The sequence below is a fragment of the Scardinius erythrophthalmus genome (genome assembly GCF_964197995.2).
Source record: "Scardinius erythrophthalmus genome assembly, chromosome: 19".
Classification (NCBI taxonomy): Eukaryota; Metazoa; Chordata; class Actinopteri; order Cypriniformes; family Leuciscidae; genus Scardinius; species Scardinius erythrophthalmus.
The window spans coordinates 36,780,505-36,807,428 of record NC_138239.1 but is presented as its reverse complement, the minus strand read 5'-3'; the positions used below and the strand labels follow the sequence as shown (position 1 = coordinate 36,807,428).

Below are 26,924 nucleotides of genomic sequence, written 5' to 3'. Positions count from 1 at the left end.
GGTGTCTCCTGCGTCTGCTGTGGCACTTGACAATGTTGCATCACTGCAGAAATGAATCGTATTCCTGCTGGTTTTGGGTGTCTTTTCATAAACAATATAATAGAGGGTGGAGTGGCTTGCATTAACTCACTGATGAAATATAACTTGACTTCTAAGCTTAAGTAAGAGACAAATTTACACACGATTACAGCACTGCAGAGACCTGCATATTACTTCAGCCATGGAAACTGGGAGACATTTAGCAGTACTCCAAATATATATATTATTATATATATTATATAATATATTATTCACCCAAAAATATGCAAACTGTTGTTGCTGCTGCTGCTTTTATTCACAAAAAGAGAAATGTGAAGGATCTTCATGAGTAGGCCTGTCGCAATAATCCATATATCGACTTATCGCACAATATATGTACAAGACCTCTATCATTTTTGGTGACACAATATATCGCCCATTATGGCGATTTAATAAATGTCATCAATATTTTGCTGATCGTGCAGTCATCTTGTCTGTTCTCCGTGTCGGAGGCGAGAGCGGGGCTCGGGCAGTTCCTTCATACACAGAGAGGTTATCGACAGGTGAAAATAGGCGTCATTTGAGGCGTTATAGTGTTTTCCTGACAACTACAGGCAGTTTGGTCCAAATGCACTCGATTTCAAAGCCACAATCCACTGTTGTAGTGCAAACATAAACGTCACAGACACTGGTGCACACTTAAATACTTTTAGCAGCAGATATATATACCCATAAGTGACTTTTTTGCATTTGCAAGTCTGTTTATTTACTATTTATAAAAAAAAAAAGTATATATATATATATATAGGGTATTTAATTTACATAATTAAAGAATTTAAAAGGTTGTTGTGTGTAGGCTTACTTGGATTAATATGCTGTTATATTATGCTCATATTTTTCAGTGACATAAAACGGTCTTAACATTACAATAATATCGCTTATCGCAATTATTTCTGAGACAATATATCGCACAACAAAAAGTAGTTATCGTGACAGGCCTATTCATGAGGCTCTTTTAACATGTGACCACATTAAAAAAAATATGCCATAAAAGTATTAAAGCAGTGCATGTGACTTATGGACCAAGCTTGTTGCAATGCATTAGGATTGCCTTATCCATAAAGAAAACATAGGATGTCCATCTTTCTGTTGTGAGCACACTTTAAAATGCCAGCTACTAACAACTCAATAGGTTTTGGAACAAAGCCTTTTAATACCTACTTTGTCAAATATCTTGGACATTACTGTAATGCAGGGGGTAAAGCCAAGTTTTCGTTTTTTAATGCCCAATGTTTGTCCAATCTTCACCTAAATTGGTTCAGATCATCTTCAGACCAAGCCTTACAAATCTACAGTCAGTAATTGGAGTTTTGATTTTCAAACTGTTGAAAACTGAAAAATAAACAGGAAGGAAAACGGTGAGACAATGGCAGATGCAAAGAAATGCTTCATTAGGAATTCCTGGTGAAATAATAATAATAATTTTTGTATTTAATTTGTAGGTTTAAGTGTAAGTGTACATGAAAATAATAAACTACCCAGTAGAAAAAAAATGTAACCAGCCTAAGCTCTATTGTTGACCGCCCTGCTAAACACCAGTTTGGTCAGGCTGGGAGACCAGCTTAAACCAGCTGAGACCAGCAGGGTAAGCGGAGACAGGTCTTTGAATTTGGCTGCTACTGTAGTCAATTACGAGTAGACTGACCTGCGTTCTTCTAAAATGTCTTTATTAAAAACACGGCCCTGTGGCTCATGACCACACAAATACAGCCCTATAAAGCATGTAAAACGAGTGTGCTTGGCCCTGAAACCGCAGCTTACAGCTCTATTTTAAAATTACGTTTGTCTAAACTCTAAAATGATGTGGCAAAACTGATGACATGTTGTGATAGAGACCCAAACGGGCGCAAGGAGAATCACACCAGGCATCCATTTAAAAGTCGTTCCAAAATAAGTTTAATACTTTAAAGGCAAGGAAGTGCAAAAGGTCCAAAAAACAGTGGATAAGAGTAAAAATAAAAACAAAGGTTACACTAACTGTTGAAGACTGACGTTTCTCATGCTCAAGCAGTATTAAAAACATTTGCATTAAGCTCCAAAACACTCTCTGTTCCCCCACCCCACTTCTGAACACGCTTAATGCATAATTCTGCCACCTTTAGTTAATTGGAACAAACCATTTTCTGTAAAACTTACTCTTGTCTCTCTATACATTTCAGCAAGTTACCTCAATGATAATTAAGACAAAGATCTATAAATACAACATACATGCAAAAAAAAAAAAAAAAAAAAAAATATATATATATATATATATATATATATATATATATATATATATATATATATATATATATATATATATATATATATATATATATTGTCATTTGCACAACTGCTATGACCTAAATTAGTTGAAATTAGCAAATTTCCCAAGAGGTTAGGACCACTCTTCTAACAACAGGAAATTAAAAAGTAAAACTCCACATGAACAATTACAATATGCATGATCTAAAGAACAAGAAGGACACAGTTTTAAGGGATGGAGAAGCAAAACTGACTCTCCATCACACATTTAATAAAACAGCTTGGCTAATCAAGAATAAAAATGAACATCTCTTCATCAGCTGTTCATTAATTACAGAAACAGAATGGTGAGAAGGATGGGCGGCACAAACTAATTCAAGCAAAACGTCACAGCAAATTCAGTTCTTTACTGTAAGTCTTTGTGCTAAAGTTGGTAATGTTTTGGTATCAAATCAATTATAAAATGATCCTTGATGGATCACAATGCATCTTGTCCTCCAATTTTTTAGCAGTACACACTAGCTGTCACAATACCAAAAATTTCCGTAACTGTTAAATATATGAAATATGACCTTTTCCGGAAAATATGGCATCAGCATTGAATGGCTTTCTTTTGTTTACAGTTAAGACACCAGGCTTTACTGTAAATTAGCAACACTGAAATTCTTCCGCACATTGTAAGAGTTGCAATATCAAGCAAGCGCCTGGGTTTCTCACAACGCAGTTTCTTTGTGCGAAATTGGCAGCAAACATCATAACGTCATAATAATCAGTTCAGAATCATTTAAGAAAGAATTGTGTTTTTATTTTTTCACCACACTGTAAAACGTGATCAGCTGACTTAACTTAAAAAAAATTGAGGAAACCCGTTGCCTTAAAACTTTTAAGTAAATAAACTTCATGCTTAATAAAAAAAATAAAAATAAAAAAGTAATGTGGAATTGTCAAGTTCACATAACTGATTTTTTTCAATTAAGCATTAAGTTTATTTCCTTAATAATCTTAAGGCAACGGGTTTACAATTTTTTTTTAAGTAAGTTAACTGAGGCCAATTATTCAGCTTTCGTTGAGCATGTCACAATAAACGATCAAAGAAATACCAAATAAATCTTTTACAATTCATGAAATTTGTCTCAGACCACAAAAAGTGTGCACTTGTATAAAGAAGCACTGAAATGCACTTAAAGACGTGAATGGGCATTATACAAATACGGCCCAACACACACAGAGGCTCATTTATTCACTAGTAAAGGACTGTTCCTGCTTTCCGTGTCAGAGGTGAAGAGCGACCCATGAAGCATCATGTTACAGGACTTCATTTAGACAGCAGCTGAACAAAGACAAACCCGCCGCTAATTCACATCCAGACAATACGGACCATATAAAAGAGGGAATCGACCGTGTGGCTCTGATCCAGATTGACTCGAGATTGACTCGAGATGAGATGTAAACTGGGAAAACAATGGGGCTGTTCTACTGGAGCCAATGCTAAAGACCTTTCTCAGGACTGCCTCATTCATTATCCTCCGCATCACTTCCTGACTCTGCTACCTTATTTTATTGCTTTATTTTTTTGTAAGACATGGAGATTTCTCATTGTGTGTGTGATGAAGTCAGCCATATACATACACAAGAGGAAAGGATGAACAAAGGATATATATAAAGCAAATATAAAGATATTTAGTGATGCGCCGAAATTTCAGCCACCAAAAATATTCCTTCCAAATTAGTTTCAGCTGAAAGAGTTTGGAGCGCTGAAATCATGTGTGACGTATGATAAGCGTTTCTGTGATGGTGTGTTTTATCTATGTCAGTTTCATGCACACAACATGAATAAACTAAAACAATAAACATGTCAGCTGTGTGGACGCTAGGGCTAGGTTGACTATCGATTTCTTGTTTCTGTTTTCAGTTGATGCATGAACTAAACTTCAGTAAACATTATTTGTACTGCGCCTGCCATCCAATAATCGCAAAAATCTTTGTGTTTTATTACTTTTGATTTGAAATCATTTCTCAGCTTTCAAATGAAAACCAATGTTTTTGAGTCTCTTTAATGTGTGGGGACAGATCGCTGTAGCGGCACGTAAACCTATCATCTTTTCTTCTTTACTACTAGTTACAGCTGCAAATAAACAAGTAAACATCAGAAGGAATATTGAAAGACAGAACAACTTACTGTAATGAATCAACTTCAACGTAAAGTGACATTATTTACAAGCTGTTTTATTGACATCTTTCGGCAGTTCAAACACTGATTGACATTAAATAGCCATATGGAATGGAAAGAAACTTGAATATATGGAATGAAACACCGAATATATGGAACGGGACTCTGAATATATGGAATGAAACACTGAATATATGGAATGAAACAGAATATATGGAACGGGACTCTGAATATATGGAATGAAACACTGAATATATGGAACGGAACTCTGAATATATGGAATGAAACACTGAATATATGGAATGAAACAGAATATATGGAATGAAACACTGAATATATGGAAATAAACACCGAATATATGGAATGAAACACCGAATATATGGAACGAAACTGAATATATGGAATGAAACACTGAATATATGGGATGAAACACCGAATATATGGAACGGAACACTGAATATATGGAAATAAACACCGAATATATGGAAATAAACACCGAATATATGGAATGAAACACCGAATATATGGAACGGAACTCTGAATATATGGAATGAAACACCGAATATATGGAACGGAACTCTGAATATAGCCTATGGAACGAAACTGAATATATGGAATGAAACACTGAATATATGGAAAGAAACACCGAATATATGGAATGAAACACTGAATATATGGAACGGAACTCTGAATATATGGAATGAAACTGAATATATGGAAAGAAACTTGAATATATGGAATGAAACACTGAATATATGGAAAGAAACTTGAATATATGGAATGAAAAGAGCAAAGTAGCAGCAATCTTAAGTAATGAAGAGCTACAGTAATGCATGTACTGGGCAAAATACTGGTAACTGTATTCAGTTCTACTAATGAAGAAATTCATTCACTATTGCATCGCAGAAGACTGAATGCTGTGAACCTCACTGGAAGATGGAAGTTCTGGAAGTTCCTGCTTATCAGGCAAACATAAATACAGAAGGAAACATGCCCTCACCTCACAGGGAACCCCCACAGAAGCCCCTATTTACAAGAGATGCAGAATGTGCACTTCACAGGTGCATACCATGCATGCACTTGTGTATCAGCTTCTATCTGGAGTGCTAAGAGATTCATAAATTCCTTTGATAATGATGCATAATGTTTAAGCAACACTCTGATGAACACGATTACTCATAAGCATTAAGAATGTTGCAATAATGAAAATATGATCCTCAAGATAACGGGATGTAGACTCCAAACTGTCTGTGATGTTTGAAATATGACCAGCTGTTGCAAAAAAGTTTTCTAGTTCAACAAACTATAGGAAATTTTCAGGGAATGCCATCTTTAAAGTCATGGAATTCAGAAGTCATGGAATATTACAACAAGATAACAAGGATATAACTATACATTATTCAATAAGTACTGTCAAATTTGCACTTTCATTTCATATATTCCATATACTGTATGTATATATATATATATATATATATATATATATATATATATATATATATATATATATATATATACACACACACACATACATACACACAATACCGTTTTTATTTGAGTGCTGATTATTAAATACATTTCAATATTTTATTGATTATTAAATATGCATTATGTTCAGCTTCAGTTTAGAGCTAATTGAAACTTTTATTTCAGTTTCTGTGTTTTGGTAAAGAAATTTGTGTCAGTGCATCACTAACATTATTTCCATATACCATATTCATAATATTAATACGTTTAGGTGTAGCAGGACACATAAACTTTTAATAACATACGTCACTGATGCTTATGCGCAAGTTCACACATTTCGGCTAAAAAGGATCTGTGGGAGACATGACTGTCCCAGAGCAATAAGACGGTTGTGTGAGTCGCTCTTCACAATAATTTAGCTCCAACAATAGAGTTTAGCTCCAAAACTCCTGGCCGGAAGTTTGTAGAGATCCCGAAGATCAGCTGGTGCTGGTGTGTTTAATTAGGACTGGACGACCCTGACATAAAAAGTTATTTTACCATATTAACCAGCCCACTTTATTCATATTACACTGTCTCCATCACATTCCACTGATGCACCTGCATGGGCGGCTCATATTCAGTCATGTGACACAGTGAAGTGAACCCCCTGCCCTCCTCCAGTATCCATCATGCACCAAAGATGAGGGCATACACTGGGTAAAGATATCCTTTTCATGCAGGTGATCGTCCGATAGCGGAGCAACACACCTGCACTGTTATCAGAGATTAAACCAGGAAATATTATGTCTACAGACACGTTACAGAGGAATGACAACACTGCAGCGAACAGAAAGATATAAAGTTAAATCTACACAGATCCTAGCATTTACAACAGTTCACAGGTACTGCCTACTCTGGAAATACTGGAACGAATAAAGATACGCCATAAAGAGTGAAAAAGACACCGCTTCTTCAACCTTTTAAATAAGAGAATCTGATCTACAACCAGGAACGGAACCAGGGCTTCTGACAGAAGTGAATTTCTTGCTTTGTTACTTTACATGACACTCATTTGTGTTCAGTTTTGGGAGTGTGATCTGGCACATGAGGAGGACTATAGAGCCACACCATTTTTAAACTCAATAAGGTACATGTTCCCCTGTAATCAATGATTTTATCCCTTAAAACTCATCTTTGATCACCAAAATGACGTTTAAAAAAAATTATTCGGGCCTTAAAATATCTTGAATGTAACTCGACACCCTTGCCTCATTTAATATACACACTTCTATGAATATGCAAATGAGCCCCGCCTCCACCCACTCACTCACTCAGCTCAGAGATCCACTGGTTGACGATCACACGTTGATCTGATTGGTTACAAGGTAGTTTGTGACGTCAGAAACACCAGCAATTTCAAAGCGTGTTTTTGAGACATTTACTAATTCAATTCAATTCAATCAACTTTATTGATCCCACAAGGGGCAATTGATTAATACATTCTTAAAATCAAAAGTTGTATCTGTTAATATTATTTAATAGACCTGAGCTGACATGAACTTACAATGAACAGTATTTTTTTTTATTAACTATCATTTACAAGGATTAAAAAATCATGTAGCTAAAGACTTGCTCATTGTTAGTTAAGGCCTTAACTAATGTTAACTAATGAGACATTACTGTAACGTTACCAGATTTTTCATCTAATCTGATATTTTTATTTTATTGCAGGTTAATAGTAATTAACCATGTTTTTTATAGTTTTAGTTTAATAACCCTGCTAATATGTTAATTAATATTAACATGAATCAGAGAAGTGATGAATTGAATGTGTCAGTGATTACTCTGGAGAATAATGTGTTTGACCTCATGCAGGTATTAATTTACCACCCCATAATCGTTCAGAATGAGAAACATTTGGACTGCACTTTGCTCTGGCAGCGAATATCGTTGTGTTTTCACCTCCATAAACAGTCCGTCATACAGTAAAGTCTGCGTTCCTCTGCTCAAGCACACAGCAGAGATCGTTACGGGACGCAGCACAGACTTTATTCACTGCAAACCTGCCTTTACTCTGGGGTTTACAATGAGCACACAGTAAAATAATAATGCTGATCTATGGGGTTTGAAACCTTGTTTCAAAAGTACCAACCAGTACCACAATATTGAGTGTTTTTATGCCTGATTTTTTGTTTAAAAACAGGAAAAACGACATTGATGTATAATATAAGCCATCGTATTGGCTATCTGCATGCCTTAACACCGTGTCCTAACCAGACGCGATGCGATTAGACTCCAGCGACAAATAATTTGTCTGTCCACACTAGACGCGACGCGACCTGGAGATGCGTCAAAATCAATCAAAACCCACAGCCAATCAGAACAGCGCGTGGGCGGAGTCAGTCAATCAGAACAGTGTGTGGGCGGAGTCAGCCAATCAGAACAGTGTGTGGGCGGAGTCAGCCAATCAGAACAGTATGTGGGCGGAGTCAGTCAATCAGAACAGCATGTGGGCGGAGTCAGTCAATCAGAACAGTGTGTGGGCGGAGTCAGTCAATCAGAACAGTGAGTGGGCGGAGTCTAAGCACCAGAGAGTAATCTTGAAGCACTCGCAAGAAAATGGATTAGTAGCTACATAACCAAATTCACAAATATTACACCATTTAAACATTATTAAAAATGCATAGGCTACTAAGCTACTAAAACAATCTTTGTCAAAGAATACACTTGTTTGTTCACAGTTTGAACGTTTTTGTTTAATTTCAAGATCTGAGGTGAATTATCCATTGTTGCTTTTACAGCTTCAAAGCTGGAGCACTAAATGATATTCAAAGTCACATTACACGCATTTAACATTAAATAAAGCACATAAACAGCGAGATTATCATCGCCACACTTTGTGTTTGTTGTTCCAGCGTGACGTCGCAGAAAAATAGAAACCATCTCTTAAATAGAATCGTCGCGTGTTGCCGTCACGGCTGGTTAGGACAAACACTCGTCGCGTGTAGTTAGGACACGGTGTAACTTAAAAAATATTGATTATCCAAAATGTCCCATTATATGCGGCGTCTTACCGAAGCAGTTGCACCGATGAGGGACGAACATCTTGCAGGCTGTGGCGATGTGGATCTCAGCACTCAGAACAGCTTTAATGATCAGATCCTCGATCTGACCCATGAGCACTGACACACACAGAGAAGCAAGCATCAGCTTATTTAAACATTTATATATTCTCTGCATCATGCCAAACATGACCACTCACAAAAGCATCAAAACATTTTTCCTCCCATCTCATATTATTTTCCATCACTAGTTTTGCAAGTAAACGAAACGTTTCTCAAGGGAAAGCAAAACTTTTGCATTGTTCCAGAAAAGAGAGAACGCAAAACGTTCAGAAAGCAAACACAATGTCTCTCAGGGGAACATAACACTTTTATTTTGGAAAGAATGAAAATATTTTTCCTCCCATCTCATATTATTTCCATCACCAGTTTTGCATTCGCTTGCAAAATTTTGTGAGAGGATGCAACATTTTAAAAAAACGTTTCTCAGAATGAAAAATCTTTCCATCTTCATGTTCCCTAAGTAGAATTCAAACAGAGGACTAAGTGTTCAAGTTGTCTGGATTTTTATGCTTTTTTTTTGTCTAAATTGGTGGATATTTACTTATGATATAATAATTTAATAGCAAATGAGTTGTTAAATGAAATTAAACTTATTTGTCAAAAATGCTTCATTCAAAAAATATCTGACAAAATAAAATGTGCAGTGACAGAATTTCAAATCTGAATCATCTCAAAAATGAGATCCACCAAGTGAGTCATAATGCCAGTCATGAATCCAGCGCTGTTTGTCAGGAGTAACAAGCGTGTCAGTCTCCACATGAACGACTGTGGATTAGTGCTTCTGAGTGTCAGATGTGTTAAACATGCATCTTAGATTTACTCACATGTGGTGTCTTTGCCTTCTTGTCTCAAATACCTCAGCATTGCACTCATGCTCCATTTGTTCCCATAATCCTCTACTTCAGGGTCATCGCAGCTGAAAGGAAGAGAAACCCTGACTGTCAGCTCTACAAAAACAGTACTGAGAAATGGGCACAACGTAACAATGTTGACATGATTAGCAAACACAAGGATTAGCTTGCATTTGAAGTCACATTCCTGAGCCGTTTAAGTGATTATTTAACTATTATTTCTGACAGCTTAGATCGGTTCTCATTACTGTACACGCATGATGCTTTATGGCATGTAGCTGCTATTAGGCATTAAGGATTATTGTATCATAACCTTACGCACATGTAGATGGAAAGACTTTTCTCATATTGATTTTGGTGTTCACTAGGGTTAAACACGCTCAGATGTGTCTAAGATCGCAATAATGATCTGCTGATCAATTAATTAAAAAATAATTATAAAAAATATTAACTGAAAATAAAAACTTTCTCTTCAAAAATGATTTACATCTTCCATTAATACTGCAAAAAAATATATGTTTTGATGATTTATGATCGCATGGGCAGAAAACATGTTGCACATTTCAATATATCCATTTTTTTATTTGTTAGCAATATTTTGAAATTCAATATATTGTCCCATCCATATAGGTGACATTTCAATTCTATTCATCCTTTAAACTTTAAAATGCTTTTTAAACTTAAATTAAAAACTTTCAAACGATGCTTTGTCAAGCCAGCATTGAATTCTACTTACAGTACATTTAATTTTGCATTTAAAATTCATATTCAGGAGCTGATAGTTTAATTGGCTGATAGTGATAGTTTGGCTAGTTTATTAATACTAGTAACTCTCTTTACATTACTGCCCAAAAGTTGAGTCTAATTAAGGTTTTTTAATGTTTTATTTTTTAACAGCATATTAGAATGATTTCTGAAGTATAATGTGACACTGAAGACTGGAGTAATGATGCTGAAAATTCAGCTTTGATCACAGGAATAAATTACACTTTACTAGATATTCACATAGAAAACAGCTAGTTTAAATTGTAATAATGATATTTCACTTTTTACTGTATTTTTGATCAAATAATTGCAGCCTTGATGAACGATTTCAAACTTTTGACTAGTAGTGTATTAATTAATTAGTGTATTATTAATTATTTTTAGTTATTTTTTGACTTGTTGAAGCAAATAGAATATTTCCTTGAGAACCCTGAAATACGAAAAGGATCTGTTTAATTGAGGGAAAAAACAGATTTTTGCTGGATGTTCGATTTAGTTAAATTTAAAAGAGCTATAATGCAAAACAGTTATTGAACATTTTATCACAACTTTTATTGTGTACAGTCTACTTGACTGTGTAAAATAGACCGGAGTAGGAGTCAGCACCCTTTACAATACCTCTACATAATACAGCACAGCCTCTGTTTTTCTGTTCAAACGGTGTCATTAAAATACCAGCAGAACTGTTGGCACACAAACACTGCACTTAACAGCAGGAGTCTGGAAATCTGTGTGTCCACGCGGCGCGACGCCACTGCAAGCTCTCTGCTAGCTCACCTGACGTAGTCGCTGCTCTTTTTGTTGACACTGTAGTTGGTCAGATGCATGAACTGGTTCTTGATGTTTGCTGTGGCGTGGTCATACTTCACCGTGGCAAACCTACAACACACACAACCGAGGAAAACATGAGCTTTATAGCGATTATGACATTTAACGGACCTGTTGAAAAGAATAAACAGGTAAAGTACCAAAGCAAACAGTCATCAAACTAAAACTAGCATATCTCCATCATCGTCCACCAGCGTTAGGACCAACATGGTCATGATGACTGTACGATGGGGTTTAATCAATCAAACATTTCCTCAATAAGCCACATGTGACCCTGGACCACAAAACCAGTCACGAGTCGCACGGGTTTATTTGTGGCAATAGCCAACAATACATTATATGGGTCAAAATTATCGATTTTTCTTTTATGCAAAAAATCATTAGGATATTAAGTAAAGATTATGTTCCATGAAGATATTTTGTACATTTCCTACCATAAATATATAAAACATTTATTTTTGTGAGTGATCGATCATAAATGGAGAACTTTAAAGGACATTTTCTCAATGTTTAGATTTTTTTGCACCTCAGATTCCAGATTTTCAATAGTTGTATCTCTCCAGGATATTATCATATCCTAACAAACCATACAGCTTATTCAGCTTTCAGGTGATGTATACATCTCAAATAAAAAAAAAAAATTGACCCATGTGACTGGTTTTGTGGTCCAGGGTCACATTTATACTTATAAAAGTACAAGATCAATACCTAGATAGCACTAGATTACTACATTTTGGTGGTGGTGCCGCAGGAAAAATACGCTGATCAGTTAGTAAAGTAGCAGCACACTCTCCTCAACAACATACATGAGTTTAGGAATGTCTCGAATCACTGAACATGAGCAACAGTAATACAGAGATGATGTATTTTCATAGGCCAAAACTCCTAAACGACTTGTGTTTCAGCTCTTCCGGGTCCATCGTCCTGAAGTCAATGGGGTTTTTGGTTAAATGCCTGAAATGAGGTCTGTGGTAAACACAAGCTCAGGGTATTTTTATTCACGTTTTATTCTATAAATACATCAGTAATGCCACCTTGTGATATTTTAAAGGTTTTAAAGTTTTTTTTTTTTTTACTTTCTAACAAGTGTCTAAATGGGATGACAGGTTGTCAGACATTAAACGAACAGATGAACTCATCTACTCACTAGTCGCTTTCACAGCATCGTTGTGTTTATAATCACACTCTTGCAAACTATTCTAACTCAAACTTTCAGGGAAAATGTTTTTTAAATAAAGGCTGAAAGAGTTGTTGAAGTTAAAGTCAGCATGAAACAGAAGTTGCGCTGGTCTTTTCTTCTCTATTGTCCCGTATATCCGAGTGAAATGCTTCTGGAACAAGAGCAAATGTGGGCGGGGCTTGATTGTGTCTGTGGGCAATTGATTGGCTGGTTGTGGTTTGCTATTGGCTGATCTCATGTGAGTGACAGGTTATAGCCCCGCCCTCGTCATCAGAGAAGAGAAGAGACGCTGCAAGAGGAACTTATTCTGAGTCAAGATTACCAGGAACAGGAATTTAACACAATAATAATGAGTACATATAAATCATCTATATTAAATACTGCAATATTTCATAAAAAAAAAAAGATTTGTCAATTTTGATTTAATCGTGACTTTAAACGTGGTGACGTTGAAGTCCTGTGACCATGGTGTAGTTCGTTTAGCTTTTCGACTTTGTATTTTATTTAGGCTTCAAAATCCATAAATGTTCTGTTCGTTTCTGAAGATCATCATGATGATCAAAACAAGTATGAATCATAAACTTTTGTTGGTCACAAGGCTTATTTATTGCAATAATCCAAAAGCCAATGAAACAACTCTATTGGGTTTTTGTTGCAGAAACCAACAGGTTGGCCTACAAAAACATGTCATCACTGAAACTTATAATAATAATGTACAATAAGGTTCCATTAGTTAACATTAACAACTAAAAATACTCCTAAAGCTAAAGTTAATTTCATCAATTACTAATACATTATTTAAACTGTTAATATTATTTAAATGGACCTAAGCTGACATGAACTTACAATGAACAATTAACAAAGATGAATAAATACTGTAACAAATGTATTGCTTTTTGTTAGTTGACGCACTAATGTGGCCTTTTATCAATGTTTGATGAAATCTCCATATAAACTGCACATAATGGTATCGCGAGAATACCGCATAATCACAACCCATAACAGAACAAGTGTTATTAGCGTAATCTTCAGTGATTTGTCCTAAAGCTGGAGGGCGAGTGGAGGAAGAATGTCCTGGCACACCGAGAGTACCTGAACGCCTTCAAAGCTTCGGGATCTCCGAGATAAAAGTGGAGCCAGCGGTTGCTGAAAACACACACCACAGCGGCCCACAATGCACTGCTCATCCACTTCACACGGCTTCACTCCGCACGCCATCCAAAAAATCTGAGGATTTGTTTGAGCTTCTCACTTGCATGTCTGAGAAAACGCTCTCCTCTCGGTGCCAGAAGCAGGACTGTGTGCAGATCTAGACTGAATGCGTTTCACAGGCGCTCAGTCCAGGATTCAGAGCGATCGGGAGACTTTCCACACAAAACTTTGACACTACTATTTGTGGCTTGTGTAAAAATATCATAAAAAGAGCCTTTTCAGGTAGAAGAAATCATTTAAAAAGATAATTATATAAGCCTGAGAATGTGCTAAAAAAAAAAGCTTTTTAAACAAATGTCAGATTTCCTTGGTGCTTTAAATACATAAAAAGCTATAAAAAAAAAAAAAAAAAAAAACTTTTGTCAATGTCCTTCCAGCAATGAGACAATGGAAAGCTTTGTTTGAGGCCTAGATGAGCTGGTCCAACTTTCCTGGACACATCTCTGCTGCCATCTAGTGTTTGTGCTCTCTTACGGTCGTAAATGAAGAACTTTTGGGGGGTTTTAAAACATCAGCTTTGTAGGCGGATTCCCCCCCGAAAGTGCAAAAACTGAGACTCGAAGCACTGGAAATATGTCTGGAACAACAGACTTTATCAACAACATCCGATCTTTATGAAACCATTAATAAAATCAGCTAAAATCAAAGTCAAACTTCCTTCTGGAGGTTCTCTTTCCATATTGAATAATCCCACAGGCCCATGTGACTTATATATTATTATTATATATATATATATATATATTTTTTTTTTTTTAAGTATCTGTGCTGCTGTTTTCAAACAGCAAACATGAACATGATTTCAACACCTTTAAAACAGTGTTAAGCATAAAATATGAAATACTAGTCAGAAAAATCTGTTTTTGACCTGGAACAGTTTATTTTGCTAAGTATCATATTGACACATCAGGCTTATATGGCTCGTATAGTCTGATATCAGTGAGAATATGGAGGGAAAAAACAGCTACATTTTATTCACAGGCCCAAACTTAGCAAAAATATGCAATTTTGATATGTGCAATGCTGATATTAATATGGACAAAAAGTAAGATGAAATTCTGATGCTTTTAATGCAAATCAATGAGATCTTTATAACAGTATAGTAGATACCTACATAAAATACAGTTAAATATTAATATCTCCCAATAATGTCTTAGTAATATATTTAAATGCTTAGTTTTATGATCAAATCTATAATGCAATGCAATATAATGATGATTGAGAGATGAACAAATAAACCTTCCTCAAAAGCCTGATGATCATATTTGATACTCATGATTATGATAATAAATGATGTATGATAATCAAGTAAAGTGAAGCTGCTTCAGTCCAGCTGAAATATTACAACAATATCAAAGTTATTCTTGCGTTTCCTTGATAAATCAGGACAGATTTGACACAGAAAGACTCGTGAAGCTCGAGCTGAAGGAGGACGCTTGTACAATTATACTGAACGACTTTTACTTGATAAAAGAGTCTAATCAGTCAGAGACAGAAGGACTGAGGAGATCGAGTGTGTGACAGGTTTAACAACAACGTTTTGTTTTTTTGTTAAATTTCAGGCCTCAGATGTTGGCAATCAGATGTTGACACTGACAGGTTTTAATTCCTTCTTTGATTCTAAGCAAAAGCATTTCTAATCAAATGTCTTACAGGCGCTGTTAACCCTCTGGGGTCTGAAGGGTTTTTGGGGTCCTTGAGATGTTCTGACATGCCCTGACATTTGTGCTTTTTTCAGTTGCTTATAAACATATTAATGGCAAAGGTGTAAATTCACTCTATTTAGCACAAACAGGGCTACCATAATATGTGAACAACTTGCATGTACATGTTTGTATTTTTGATAGAATAATGTTTATGCATGGTTTTTTCAAAAACAAAAAACTAAAGTTTCTGAAATAAGGCCATAAAACACATTCTAAATATATGTAAATAAGACTTTTGACGAATGGATGACGTTGCCTAGAATTTTTTCTTCAAAATTATGTGAAAATCATCCTGCCTAATCATTCACATAACACAATACATTGATTTAAATCTTGTAAAACACTTTTTGTTTGGAAAGGCCATATGCGGGTGGGCGTGATTCACACCTTTGGAGTCAATGGGGCCCGCATAATGAGGCTGCATACGTAATGAGCCTTTCATTCAGGTGTGTGACTGAGCCACAAAAATGCAAGGACAATATATAACTGGTTTGTTGTTTTTTTTCCACAAATTTTGCTTGCAAATTGTACAATATCCAAGGTAAACATTTCTAGTAATTGTGCAGTTAATTGTTCTCATACTGTATTTTCAGATTTGGAACATATTATCTTCCCAAATGTGTCACTAATAAAGCATAATAAAATTATTTAAAGAGAAGGCTTATAATGACCTTTTAAGATTTTGTTTACATCTATCCTTATATATATATATATATATATATATATAGGTTATACAATTACAACTACATTTAAAATTGTAACAATATTTCCAGTGTAATCTTTCTTTGTATTCACGATTCATATTAAAACAGTATTTTTGCCAGCTGTAGTAGCTCCACAACAGCGCGCATCTGTGCGTTCATTCATTCAAACGCGATTCATATTATTTAAACAGTATTTTTGCCAGCTGTAGTAGCTCCACAACAGCACGCATCTGTGCGTTCGTTCGTTCATTCATTCATACACAGAAACGCAATTCATATACACAGAAACGCGATTCATATTTAAACAGTATTTTTGCCAGCTGTAGTAGCTCCACAACAGCACGCATCTTTGCGTTCATTCATTCAGATTAGAACAAAGCAAACAGAACTGACCTAATTCCTCAGCGGGATCCGTTTGCTCCTCGAAATGATACTTCCAGAACTTCTGAGGTAAATTTTTGCAGGATTATCAAGATAGTAGTATTCCTCACAGCATCTTAAAGTACATAAGTCTGAAAGTGAACTCGCGGTGTGTGTTATCCAGCTGATGTGGGCGTTTCACAGGTTTGTTTGGATCGCCTCACATTTGCGTTTGAATAGCGCGCGCTCTCCGTGGGCGGAGCACATTAAAACATAATGAGCTGAGATGAGAACGACTGACATCTCTCTCTTTGCATACATATTACATAAACTGTGAATATTTGTTTTTTATAAAAATTACTTCATTTAAAAGAAGAAAATTCAAGCTTCATGCCTGTGTGACTGTATGCCTGTTTGACTGAGTATTCACTGAGTTACAGTTCATTTTCGGACGCGTTTCAGAATTGACTTCACTGACGGAGAGTAGGCAGAACTCGCATCATGTTTATTTTTCTTTATTTGGCAAAAAGCACAACACTTTGTTTTTATTATGAGCATACACAAAAAAAATACATACTAAACAGGATCGATTGATGTATAACACAAGCATATAAGATAAAAATTAATATTTTTTTATTATTATTTTTTTGCACTCATACGGAAAAAAACGAGCCTATCGCGCCGGCGCGATAGCCGACCTCAGGGGGTTAAGATAGTCTGGATGATGTAAATGAATTACCTGGCCAGCCCTTCCTCATAGAGATAGATCAGGAGAGGGTCGTATGAGGTCACCAGCACATACAGACGCACGTCAAACTTAAAATCTGCAGACACAACAGAAACAAACTGAATGTAAAAACATTCGTTATACCTAATGAGTTGAATCTGTGAGTGTGTGTGTCGTAGACTCACCGTCAATCAGTAGAGGATTGCTGATGTACCGTGACACCAGGATATTCTCTTCCAGTGGGATCTGACTCGGCTGAAACACCAAGCATGTGACAGAACAAGACTGTCAGATTACAGAAGCATGTTAGTTACCCATGATAAACACTCTACTTTATGTAGTGAAGTAGCTTAAAGCCACATCAACCGAGCAAAAAGGTAAATTCAAGAGCTGTGAATGATTTTCTCTTTGTCTTTGGTTGGACTGCTGCCACTTTAAGACTCCCAACTATGTACGCCCATTTAAGACATTAACTGTGTTTAAGTAAATACTCTCCAAGCTGGTCATTTTGACATATGTTTGTGTGTATTTGATCGTTTAGACGTGCAAACGAAGCTTTAGTAAGTAATTAATTAGCAAGTCTTTTGCGGCCCGCTTCGGAGTGCACACACATAAGCCACCTTGAAGTTGGAAACAGCGTCTCTTGCATGGATTATTGTGCTTTTAATAGCTCTTTTTATTATCAAACACACCCTGGAATTTAGCAACAGTAGAGACTGCATTTTACAGCAGTCAGAATGACTGATGGGAAGGAAGCTGCATTAGCTTTTAAAGTTTTAACTCAAATATCTTCTTTTTATAATCATAGGAAGCCAAAATCCAAAATAAAATTAGTTTAATATCACAGCCCTTAAGTGTAACCAGACTAAACTTTTCTTTAGTTCTCTCAGCTATCATCACTAATTAAGAGGGGACTTTCATGTCGCGCACGCTGTAGCTTCACGTGATTCGCGTGGGTCATGATTTTAGGCGGAATTCCGGATTAATCCGTAAGAAGAATCACATCCCTGATATTTACTGACATATCACTAGAGACTTACTGATATAAATATTGTAATTACAATTTATTTGGAGTACTTCTTTATTGCACAATGCACATTTCTTACTATTAAAGGTGCAGTTTGTAAGAATGACAACTAGTGGTGGAAATAGGTACTGCAGTCCAAATTAAAAACATCGGAGATCATTGTTTCTCCCGCTTCCTCAGACTCACGGCGCTCACACGGGTCGCCAGCTTGACCACACGCAACAGGAACGAGCGCAATGGACAATGAAAATTGGGAACGTGCAGTATCACAGACCAAAACAAAAACAGACATTCCAGCCTGGAAACATATTTCATAAGTAAAATAACTGGCTGTAGAAGTGTTTTTCAGAGAAATTAGAGTGTGAACTTAGCATGTTTCCTCAATATATGCAAACATATTATGGTATTTTTATGCTTTAATAGAGTGAAAAGTTACATACAGCACCTTTAAGCCTTAAAGTGTAAATACAAGTGTATATACCTAAAGTACACTTGCAATAGTTCCACTTTAGCACAATCAAATATACTGAAGTATATCTTTAGTTGAACTTCAGCACTATTTCTGGATAACTAAAGTACTAAATACTAATGTACAAAATTATTTGTTCCAATTTAGCAGACTTTAAGTATATTAATTTAGTATACCAACCGTACAATTGCAGGGTATTTATAAATTTGTAGTATACTTAGCATAAAATAAATGTATTTCAAATACATTTTAGTATTTTTAGTTTTCACTAGAGTAGACATGCAACAAAAGTGGACGCAAAGTGGCTGGAAAAGGAGGAAACTTTAGAGATTCAGATTTATAAAATAAAATAAAAAACTTGTGAAATTTGTTATAACTCTCAATGCACAAAAGTATTCTGATTCAATGTGAGCAGATCTAAATGTAAGCCCGCAATCAACATTTTTCATTCATTTTCACATTTCACTTTAATCGTGACAGCCATAATAGATTTAGATGAATTGTGCGGGGCATTTTTTGCCCTGTTATCTTTAATCTGGGGACATTTTTGCCCCAAGCCCCTCTGTGGCATATTTGGAGGACATTTTATACCATTTTTGTGGGAATATCCCCTTAATCACTTACATTGCTGACCAGGTAGATGCCCCTGCCCCTGGAGGACGCCACAGGTTTGATGATCCACGCACCCTTGTCTTTGCTGAAGGAGCCTGAGGTTTACATGAGGACAGAGACAGAGTGTTATCAAAGCCCAGCAGAGAAGCAGACACATCTTTCTTACTGATGTCGTTCATGTTAACAGCCAAACACACATCGAGTGCTGACAGGACAGACATGTGCCCACTCACTGCTGAAATCCTGGTACTCGGCCGGAAGCACGAAGGTCTGGGGTACGATGTGGAAGTTTTGAAAGCCGTGGGTTTGCTGCATCCTCTGGATGTTTTTGTAGAGCCGGTCTTTCCGCGTGAGCTCGAACGACCTGGAAAGCAATGGGAGCATTGACCGTAAGTGCTGAGGATGAGGTTAGCGTCTGAGATAGCGGGGGGAACATAAACCCTTAAAATAACACCACAGTGGCAGCGCATGTTCGGTTTGATCTATTGCGCAGTTTCTTCCAAACAAAATGTACTCGGCTCAAACTGCCAATGAATACATGCCGTCCGCCCACTTGGAAGGCCGGTTGTGTCGACGTCGTTGTTGCTGAGTGAGAGTGTGTGTGACTGTGCGTGACTTTGGGGGGAAACACACTGACTACACACCACAAACTAGTGTTTGTTTAAACACCAGCAACTTTCGGATGAAATCACCTGTGAGTCCCAACACGAAGCACAATTACGCTGTCTTATAAGCAAACTTATTTTCTCTTGAAATAAACTGGCCAAATTCTAAACCAGTATCGCATATCCTTTAAAGAAAAGGCCACCCCATAATGCACTGCTTACTTAAAATCCATCAAAGATGGTGGACAAATTGAGCTAAATGCTTACATATCTATATAATCCATTCATTACTGAAAACCATTATCAGATCTTAAAGGGGTGGTTTACTGCCTTTTTTCTTTGCTTGATTGTGTTTATGGGCTGCAATATAGCATGTCTTCGTGTTTTGTTTGTGAAAAAACGCCTTATTTTTCCAAAATTTCACCTTTATTGTAAGCTGCTTCCTCCTCTGTCATTTGAACGACCGGTTGACTTCCTGAGTCTATGAAACCACTCCCTCAGAAACAGGCAATGGGCTCAGATTGGTTAGTTCGGCCGGTGTGTTGTAATTGGCTAAACTGCGTCCGGAATCTTCACGCCCATTACCTTTACGGGCGACAGTTGCATGTGCTCCGGTCAGATGTAAATAATGGTGTCAATATTGCCGTATCAGTATGAGCCAGAATCAGACCCAGAGAGCGGTGATGGAGAGAGTCAAGCAGAACCTCCGCAAACACGGCTCTTACTAAACATTTCTGAATGCTAATTTTTTTTTTATTATTATTATTCCCTCAAAGAATTTCCATACGCTGTTACTTGAAAATGCTACTGCTGTTTGTTAGCTTTTGAGATACGGTTTCCCCCTGATTAAACATTTAAAACTGAATACATGACTGAGTAATACCGTTTTTTAAAGATATTGTTTTATTGATAGAATGAACAACCGTTTAACTATTCACAAAACTTAGTTTACTCAGTTTGTCGTTTTCTTTAGGTGTACATGTGATAACAGCAGCTGAAGTTTGCTGTTGCGATAATTTTGGGAAGTTTGTACACGTTTGTCTTATACACAAAAAATAGCATCGAACTAACTAGCTACTATAACCAAACAGCTTTGGCATTGGTTTGCTCTCCACTATAACTCCTCCTCTTCGACAGCAGAACATGTTCCGGAGGGAGGGTTGATGTAAATGTATGGGTTAGTTACGTATAAAACCCGGGAAGTATCTCGTTGTAGTCCCATTTGAGTCGTTTTTGTAGGCATTAAACTTCCTGATTTTTAAAAGACGATATCTCCGCTTACGTTGAACTTTCAGCGCAGCAACTTTGCAGATACTGTTCATGCACCAACAGCAACATTACACAGTATTTAAAATGAAAAAAGTGAAATAGCAATCAACCACCCCTTTAAATCCCACGATCAATCTTTTACTGAGCTGTTTTCAGTTGATGTGTGAACAAAACTTAGAGCTACTCACATCCTATAAGCTCTGTGCTATTTTCCTTTTGATATAACATAAAGTTACAACTTTTAAATTTTATCATGAAATCCAAACAATGAAGGTCATTTTGCCGCTTTGATCAGCAAACATTCATATAGAAAAACATATGTACATATGTGACCCTGGACCACAAAACCAGTCACATGGTCCAATTTTTTTTGGGTGAAAATCTCCTTTAAAGTTGTGCATTTATGTTGGCGATTATGCTTCATTCACTCACAAAAATAAATGTTTTATATATTTATGGTAGAAAATGTACAAATATCTTCATGGAACATGGTCTTTATTTAATATCCTAATGATTTTTGGCATAAAAGAAAAATCAATAATTTTGACCCATACAATGTATTGTTGGATATTGCCACAAATATACCCGTGCGACTCGTGACAGGGTCACATATATACAAATTTGGGCCCCGAAGCTGAAGCATGCTTGCTTGACGTGCAAGAACCAATGCGGTTCATTCTCGTGTGTTACGCAGCACGTTTGAGCAAGAACCGAACTGTGATGACATACACACCTGGGAAAGTGGTTGACTTTCTGGAAATCCTGTAGAGAGCGCATAAGGTAGGGCTTCAGGTGCGAGCCAGTCCACATCAGGTTAAAATCATTGCTATTTGGATGCACCTAAACAGAAAACAATATTATTCTAGGCCAGGGTAAAGTCAAAAAATGAAAAAGATACTTTAAGAGTCTAAAGTTATTCATTTACAGTCATTTTCAGTGCTATTACATTGGAGCTGTATTGTATTGAGCCCTCATAAACACTAACCACTGTACTGGAGCTCAGCCTGAAGAAACTGAATTGCAGGTTGAACCCTTAAAGGTTGTCTAAGCGATCCTGTGAGACGTTTCTTCTTGTTGACATTCGAATTATTGTCAAACAAAACGGAGGCTAGCTAGACCCTCCCTCCTCCTCATCCGCGCACTAACCCCCGAACCCCACCCCCACATCATTCTTGTCGGTTATTGGCTGGAACAGTTTGTTATGTTTCGTGCTGCGGGTCGCTCTGTTTGTTGCTCAGTTTGTTTTTGTTGCAGTTTGTGGAGCCTGTGGTGTCTACAGAGACCGCGTTTTTTTTACAGTGTGTTCAGGGGACAGGCAGCTTGCGGATAGTGAGGAGATGTCTGTGGTATGTGACAAAAAATGTTTTGGCCTAAAAAACGCGTGACATGACTTAGAGCACCTTTAATACATGTGTTGCTAAACTGAACAATGCCACTGAACTGAACTAGCCAAATAAACCAGTGGTCCTATCAGATATGATTTTGAACCTTTTTCTTAACTAATTATTATTTCATCAGACTGCTAAAGGTTTCTGCAAACTGTATGCAAAAAAAAAAAAATCTAACGTTATATCCAAGATGAAAACTGGACGCCACTCATCCACTGCATTTAAATTTGACAGCATAAAGTGTAAAGAACATTTAATTCCCTAACATGGCTAATGTTTAGCACTGCACTGGCACTGGCTGCCAATCCGTTACAGAATTGATTTTAAAGTCTTGATGCTGGTTTTTAAATCCTTGAATGGATTGGCTCCTGTATACATTTCTGATTTATTATCCATCTACAATCCTGGAAGGTCTCTTAGGTCATCCAACCAGAGACTGTTAAATGTTCCTCGGGTTAGATTGAAAACGAGAGGAGATCGAGCTTTTACCGTTGCTGCACCAAGACTTTGGAACAGCCTACCTGTTTTTATCAGACCTGCCTCTACACTGCATGAGTTTACAGCAAAACTCAAAACCTATCACTTTTCTTTGGCTTATAATTGTAGCTGATTTGTGCTGTGTCTGGTCTGTTCGGTGTTCTGTTTTTGTAATTTTGTTGTGCGTGGTTTTAAATGCTGATGATATCTGATATAGTGTACAGCACCTTGGTCAACAATTGTTGTTTTTAGTGGTGCTATATAAATAAAGTTGAGTTGAGTTGACAGATTTACCTCATGGAATCCATGATTGACCAGCATGCCACGCACAAGACGACTCTCCGTACGCACAATCTTGAAGCCCAAGTTATATTTTTCTGTAAAAAAAAAAAAAAAAAAAAGGAAAAGCAAAACTCAGAAATACTGAATCAAGAATTACAAGAACAATGGCATGTTACAAATGACAATTTTTATGAATGCAGTCAATAGACCTAGATATTTAAATACCACTAGACATGCTATTTATATAACTATAAAAAAATTATTTGTCACTGGAAATAAGTAAATATTTTTATTTTTTGAGTAGGGCTGCACGATACTGAAGGAAAGTGTGATATGCGAAAATTGCGATATTCGATATGCGATACGATAATGCTTAAAGTGTGTAAAATAAACTTAAATTATCTTTAAAATATATTTAAAATTATATAACCTACATGTGTTTCACATTCTTTTTGTGACTAGAAAACATCCCTACAGCTTCTGACAGTGAACATCAGTGTTTTACTGTTGCGTAAAAGTTATTTTAACATCAGTGTAAACCACGGGGTTCAGGGGTTCAGGTTATCCTACATTAGGGTTATTAAACAACAGAAACTGAATAATGTAAAAAATAAAACACTGCTTAGTTTTCACTGTATGAATTAAATATATACTGATTCTTATTAAAGCTACAAAAGTTATTCAGCCGAGAGCAGCGAGTGATTTTCTCTCTGTCTTGTGTTCATGACCGCAGTTATTGCAAGCGGTGGCGATATGCATATACCGATATATACATTTGTGATATTTCGATATATTGCAGCCCAAATTTTGAGTGTGTGACGAACTAGTGTAAGGTACAGTACAGTAATTGCTAGTAGAGCTGCACGATTAATCGTTAAAAATATCACAATCTCGATTCAAACACGTGACCTTACTCCTAAATGGCAACGTTTCGTCTCTGTCAATTAAACCTTTGACAAGTACGATCACAGCGAACATTCAGATCTGCGTCCTGACCCAGAGAGAGCCGTTGTCATGTGTAGATATCAAACTGTGTGTGAAGCTGTCTTTTCAACACACACTGTGTTATTTCTGTGTCACAATCATTCATATTATCACAGAAGAACTGGGATGAAAGTTTATAGTTCAGATATAAACACTGATGTCTGCAGGGCGATCAAAACAGAGTAAATCACCTGTTAAACAAAAGTAATAAATAAAAGATAAAGATTGTATCAATTACACCATTACACCAACTAGGTGGCGACAAGTGACTGATAAAAAAAATGATTTGTGTGCGTCTCAATCTCATAGTCAGGCACTGATCAGAGAGTCCGCCATTTTAAGGCCATAACCAATCGCAAAATCGTTCCAGTGCACGGAAACGTTCGCTCCATAAAAAATCCCACAATGCACTGTGAGGTCCAGGCAGCATCGATGCTTACTATTTCCCACAGTGGAAGTTCTGACGGGTTTAGATGTAGAAAAACAGCATAAACATGCATTGCTAGACAGGTACTAAACATAATCTTGCTAAAATGAATAATTAATTCACAGCTGAAATGTTGCAGGTATACATAACAATCAAAGTATTTATCAAAATGTACTTCAAATAACTTAAGTATTTAACTTAAAATTAATACACTGCAGATATTAGAGCCCCCAGTAAATGACATATTACTTTGTTTAGTAGTCTATTCATAATGGTGGGAGAATCATGATCTATTTAGAACAAAAAAATCGTGATTCCCAATTAATCCAGAATCGTGCAGCTCTTCTATACAGGCATTATATATCATAATTTCATGTTGAAGAATTTCTTTAATGTACCTCCAACAGATTTGATGGCCACATCTTTGGACACAATGGCTTCCGCACAGAAGAGAAGCACGGGAATCCTCTTCCCGACACCACTCCAGGCGATACACGGGTGTTTCCTGTGAAAACACAGGTTACAGCAAAGACAGCACTGCCACTTCAGATGAACTTCACATGTACATGATATTGAGGAATTACCAAAGTCCCTTTCAGTTCACACACCGGCCATATTGGCAGGACCAACTCACATCTCATACTTGAATGCGTAAAATAAATACCAAAATTATAAACTGCTTTGCCAAACTCACATTTAATTAAGATATTACAAATCAGCAATACAATCTAACATGAACTGTCCCATTAATGTTGTTTCTTATATATTTCATGTTGGTTCAGCCATCGGATGACTTAAAGGTGAACTAAGTAAATTTTTTTTACCTTAAAGGTCCCGTTCTATGCCCCTTTTCACAAGATGTAAAATAAGTCTCTGATGTCCCCAGAGTGTGTATGTGAAGTTTGAGCTCAAAATACCCAACAGATCATTTTTTACAGCATGTTTAAATTGACATTTTTTGGGGCTCAGAAAAACGAGCCGTTTCAGTGTGTGCCCTTTAAATGCAAATGAGGTGCTGCTGGGCGACACAGGGGGCGGAGCTTCATGAGCTCGCACTCAGTCTGTCAGGAAAAATTCATCTCACGGAATGATGATAATATCAGAAACTCTCAGTAACGGCGTTCATTTCGAGTCGGACAATAATGCCTACAGAGTCAGAGTGCTGTATAGAGATGAAACAGGTATGGTTTAGTAGTTTAATTACGGTTATTATAACGTATTTGTCATCTGCTTGTAGGCTATGTATCCATTATTTATTAATAGCCTACAAGTCTGCTGTCTGAATGATGATCAAACATGTACTGATGAGTTTAATAAAGTTTATTGTACATCACACAAAAGATGAAGCGTCAGTTTTACTTCAGAAAATCACCGTAAGAGCTGAGTAAACACAGTAGCCTATAGTTATAAGAAGTGCGCAAGTAGCCAGTAGAGTTGAGGGAGCATTCCTGTGGGCGGAGGTTAGTCAAGAAACGGTTCTGGTGATGTCACTAATGCAGGATGTAGAGGGGTGTAGTCCAATCGAGCCGTTTTTTGTAGTCAACTTCTGTTAAATAAAATATCTCGCTTGGCATTGAACTTTGAGCTTTATAATTTTACAGATATTATTTATGCTCTAACAGCAACATTACACACTAACTAAAGTTTGAAACATGGAATCGCATGCAACGGGACCTTTAACTGAACAGCTTCGGAGTCATTGGAATGGTTATATTACTTATTTCGGGTTGAATGGTGGTCGTTTCGCACCCCCCTGGTGCCCGTGAGCGGAAAATCCGCACTTGCAACTTTGAGCCGGCGGGCCGTGCGGCCGCCGCGTCAGGAAGTCTCGCGTGAGATCAGGTCTCGCGATGTAAACAATTGCTTTACGGCAAAAGAAATCTGCTCAAATACTGTCATTATTGCGCTCCCTCACGCTGTCCGAACCCGAATGAAGAAGACGTTTTAAAGAATGTCCCATCTGCTTTGATGTCGTTGATCTACTAGCC

The 26,924-nt window shown here is 36.7% G+C and overlaps 1 protein-coding gene across 2 annotated transcripts in view; it reads right to left on the bottom strand.

The window, feature by feature from the left end:
• ttll5 (tubulin tyrosine ligase-like family, member 5) overlaps positions 1–26,924 on the bottom strand; it is a 144,169-nt gene that overhangs the window by 115,827 nt on the left and 1,418 nt on the right. For both annotated transcript variants that reach the window (XM_081394556.1, XM_081394557.1), the window contains exons 3-12: positions 25,335–25,441; positions 23,538–23,620; positions 22,112–22,218; positions 19,738–19,868; positions 19,517–19,599; positions 17,582–17,651; positions 17,409–17,493; positions 11,460–11,561; positions 9,891–9,982; positions 9,016–9,123 (exon numbers count right to left, since the gene is read on the bottom strand). In XM_081394556.1, the coding sequence (XP_081250682.1) occupies positions 9,016–9,123; positions 9,891–9,982; positions 11,460–11,561; positions 17,409–17,493; positions 17,582–17,651; positions 19,517–19,599; positions 19,738–19,868; positions 22,112–22,218; positions 23,538–23,620; positions 25,335–25,441 (968 nt within the window). The remainder of the gene's footprint in view (positions 1–9,015; positions 9,124–9,890; positions 9,983–11,459; positions 11,562–17,408; positions 17,494–17,581; positions 17,652–19,516; positions 19,600–19,737; positions 19,869–22,111; positions 22,219–23,537; positions 23,621–25,334; positions 25,442–26,924) is intronic.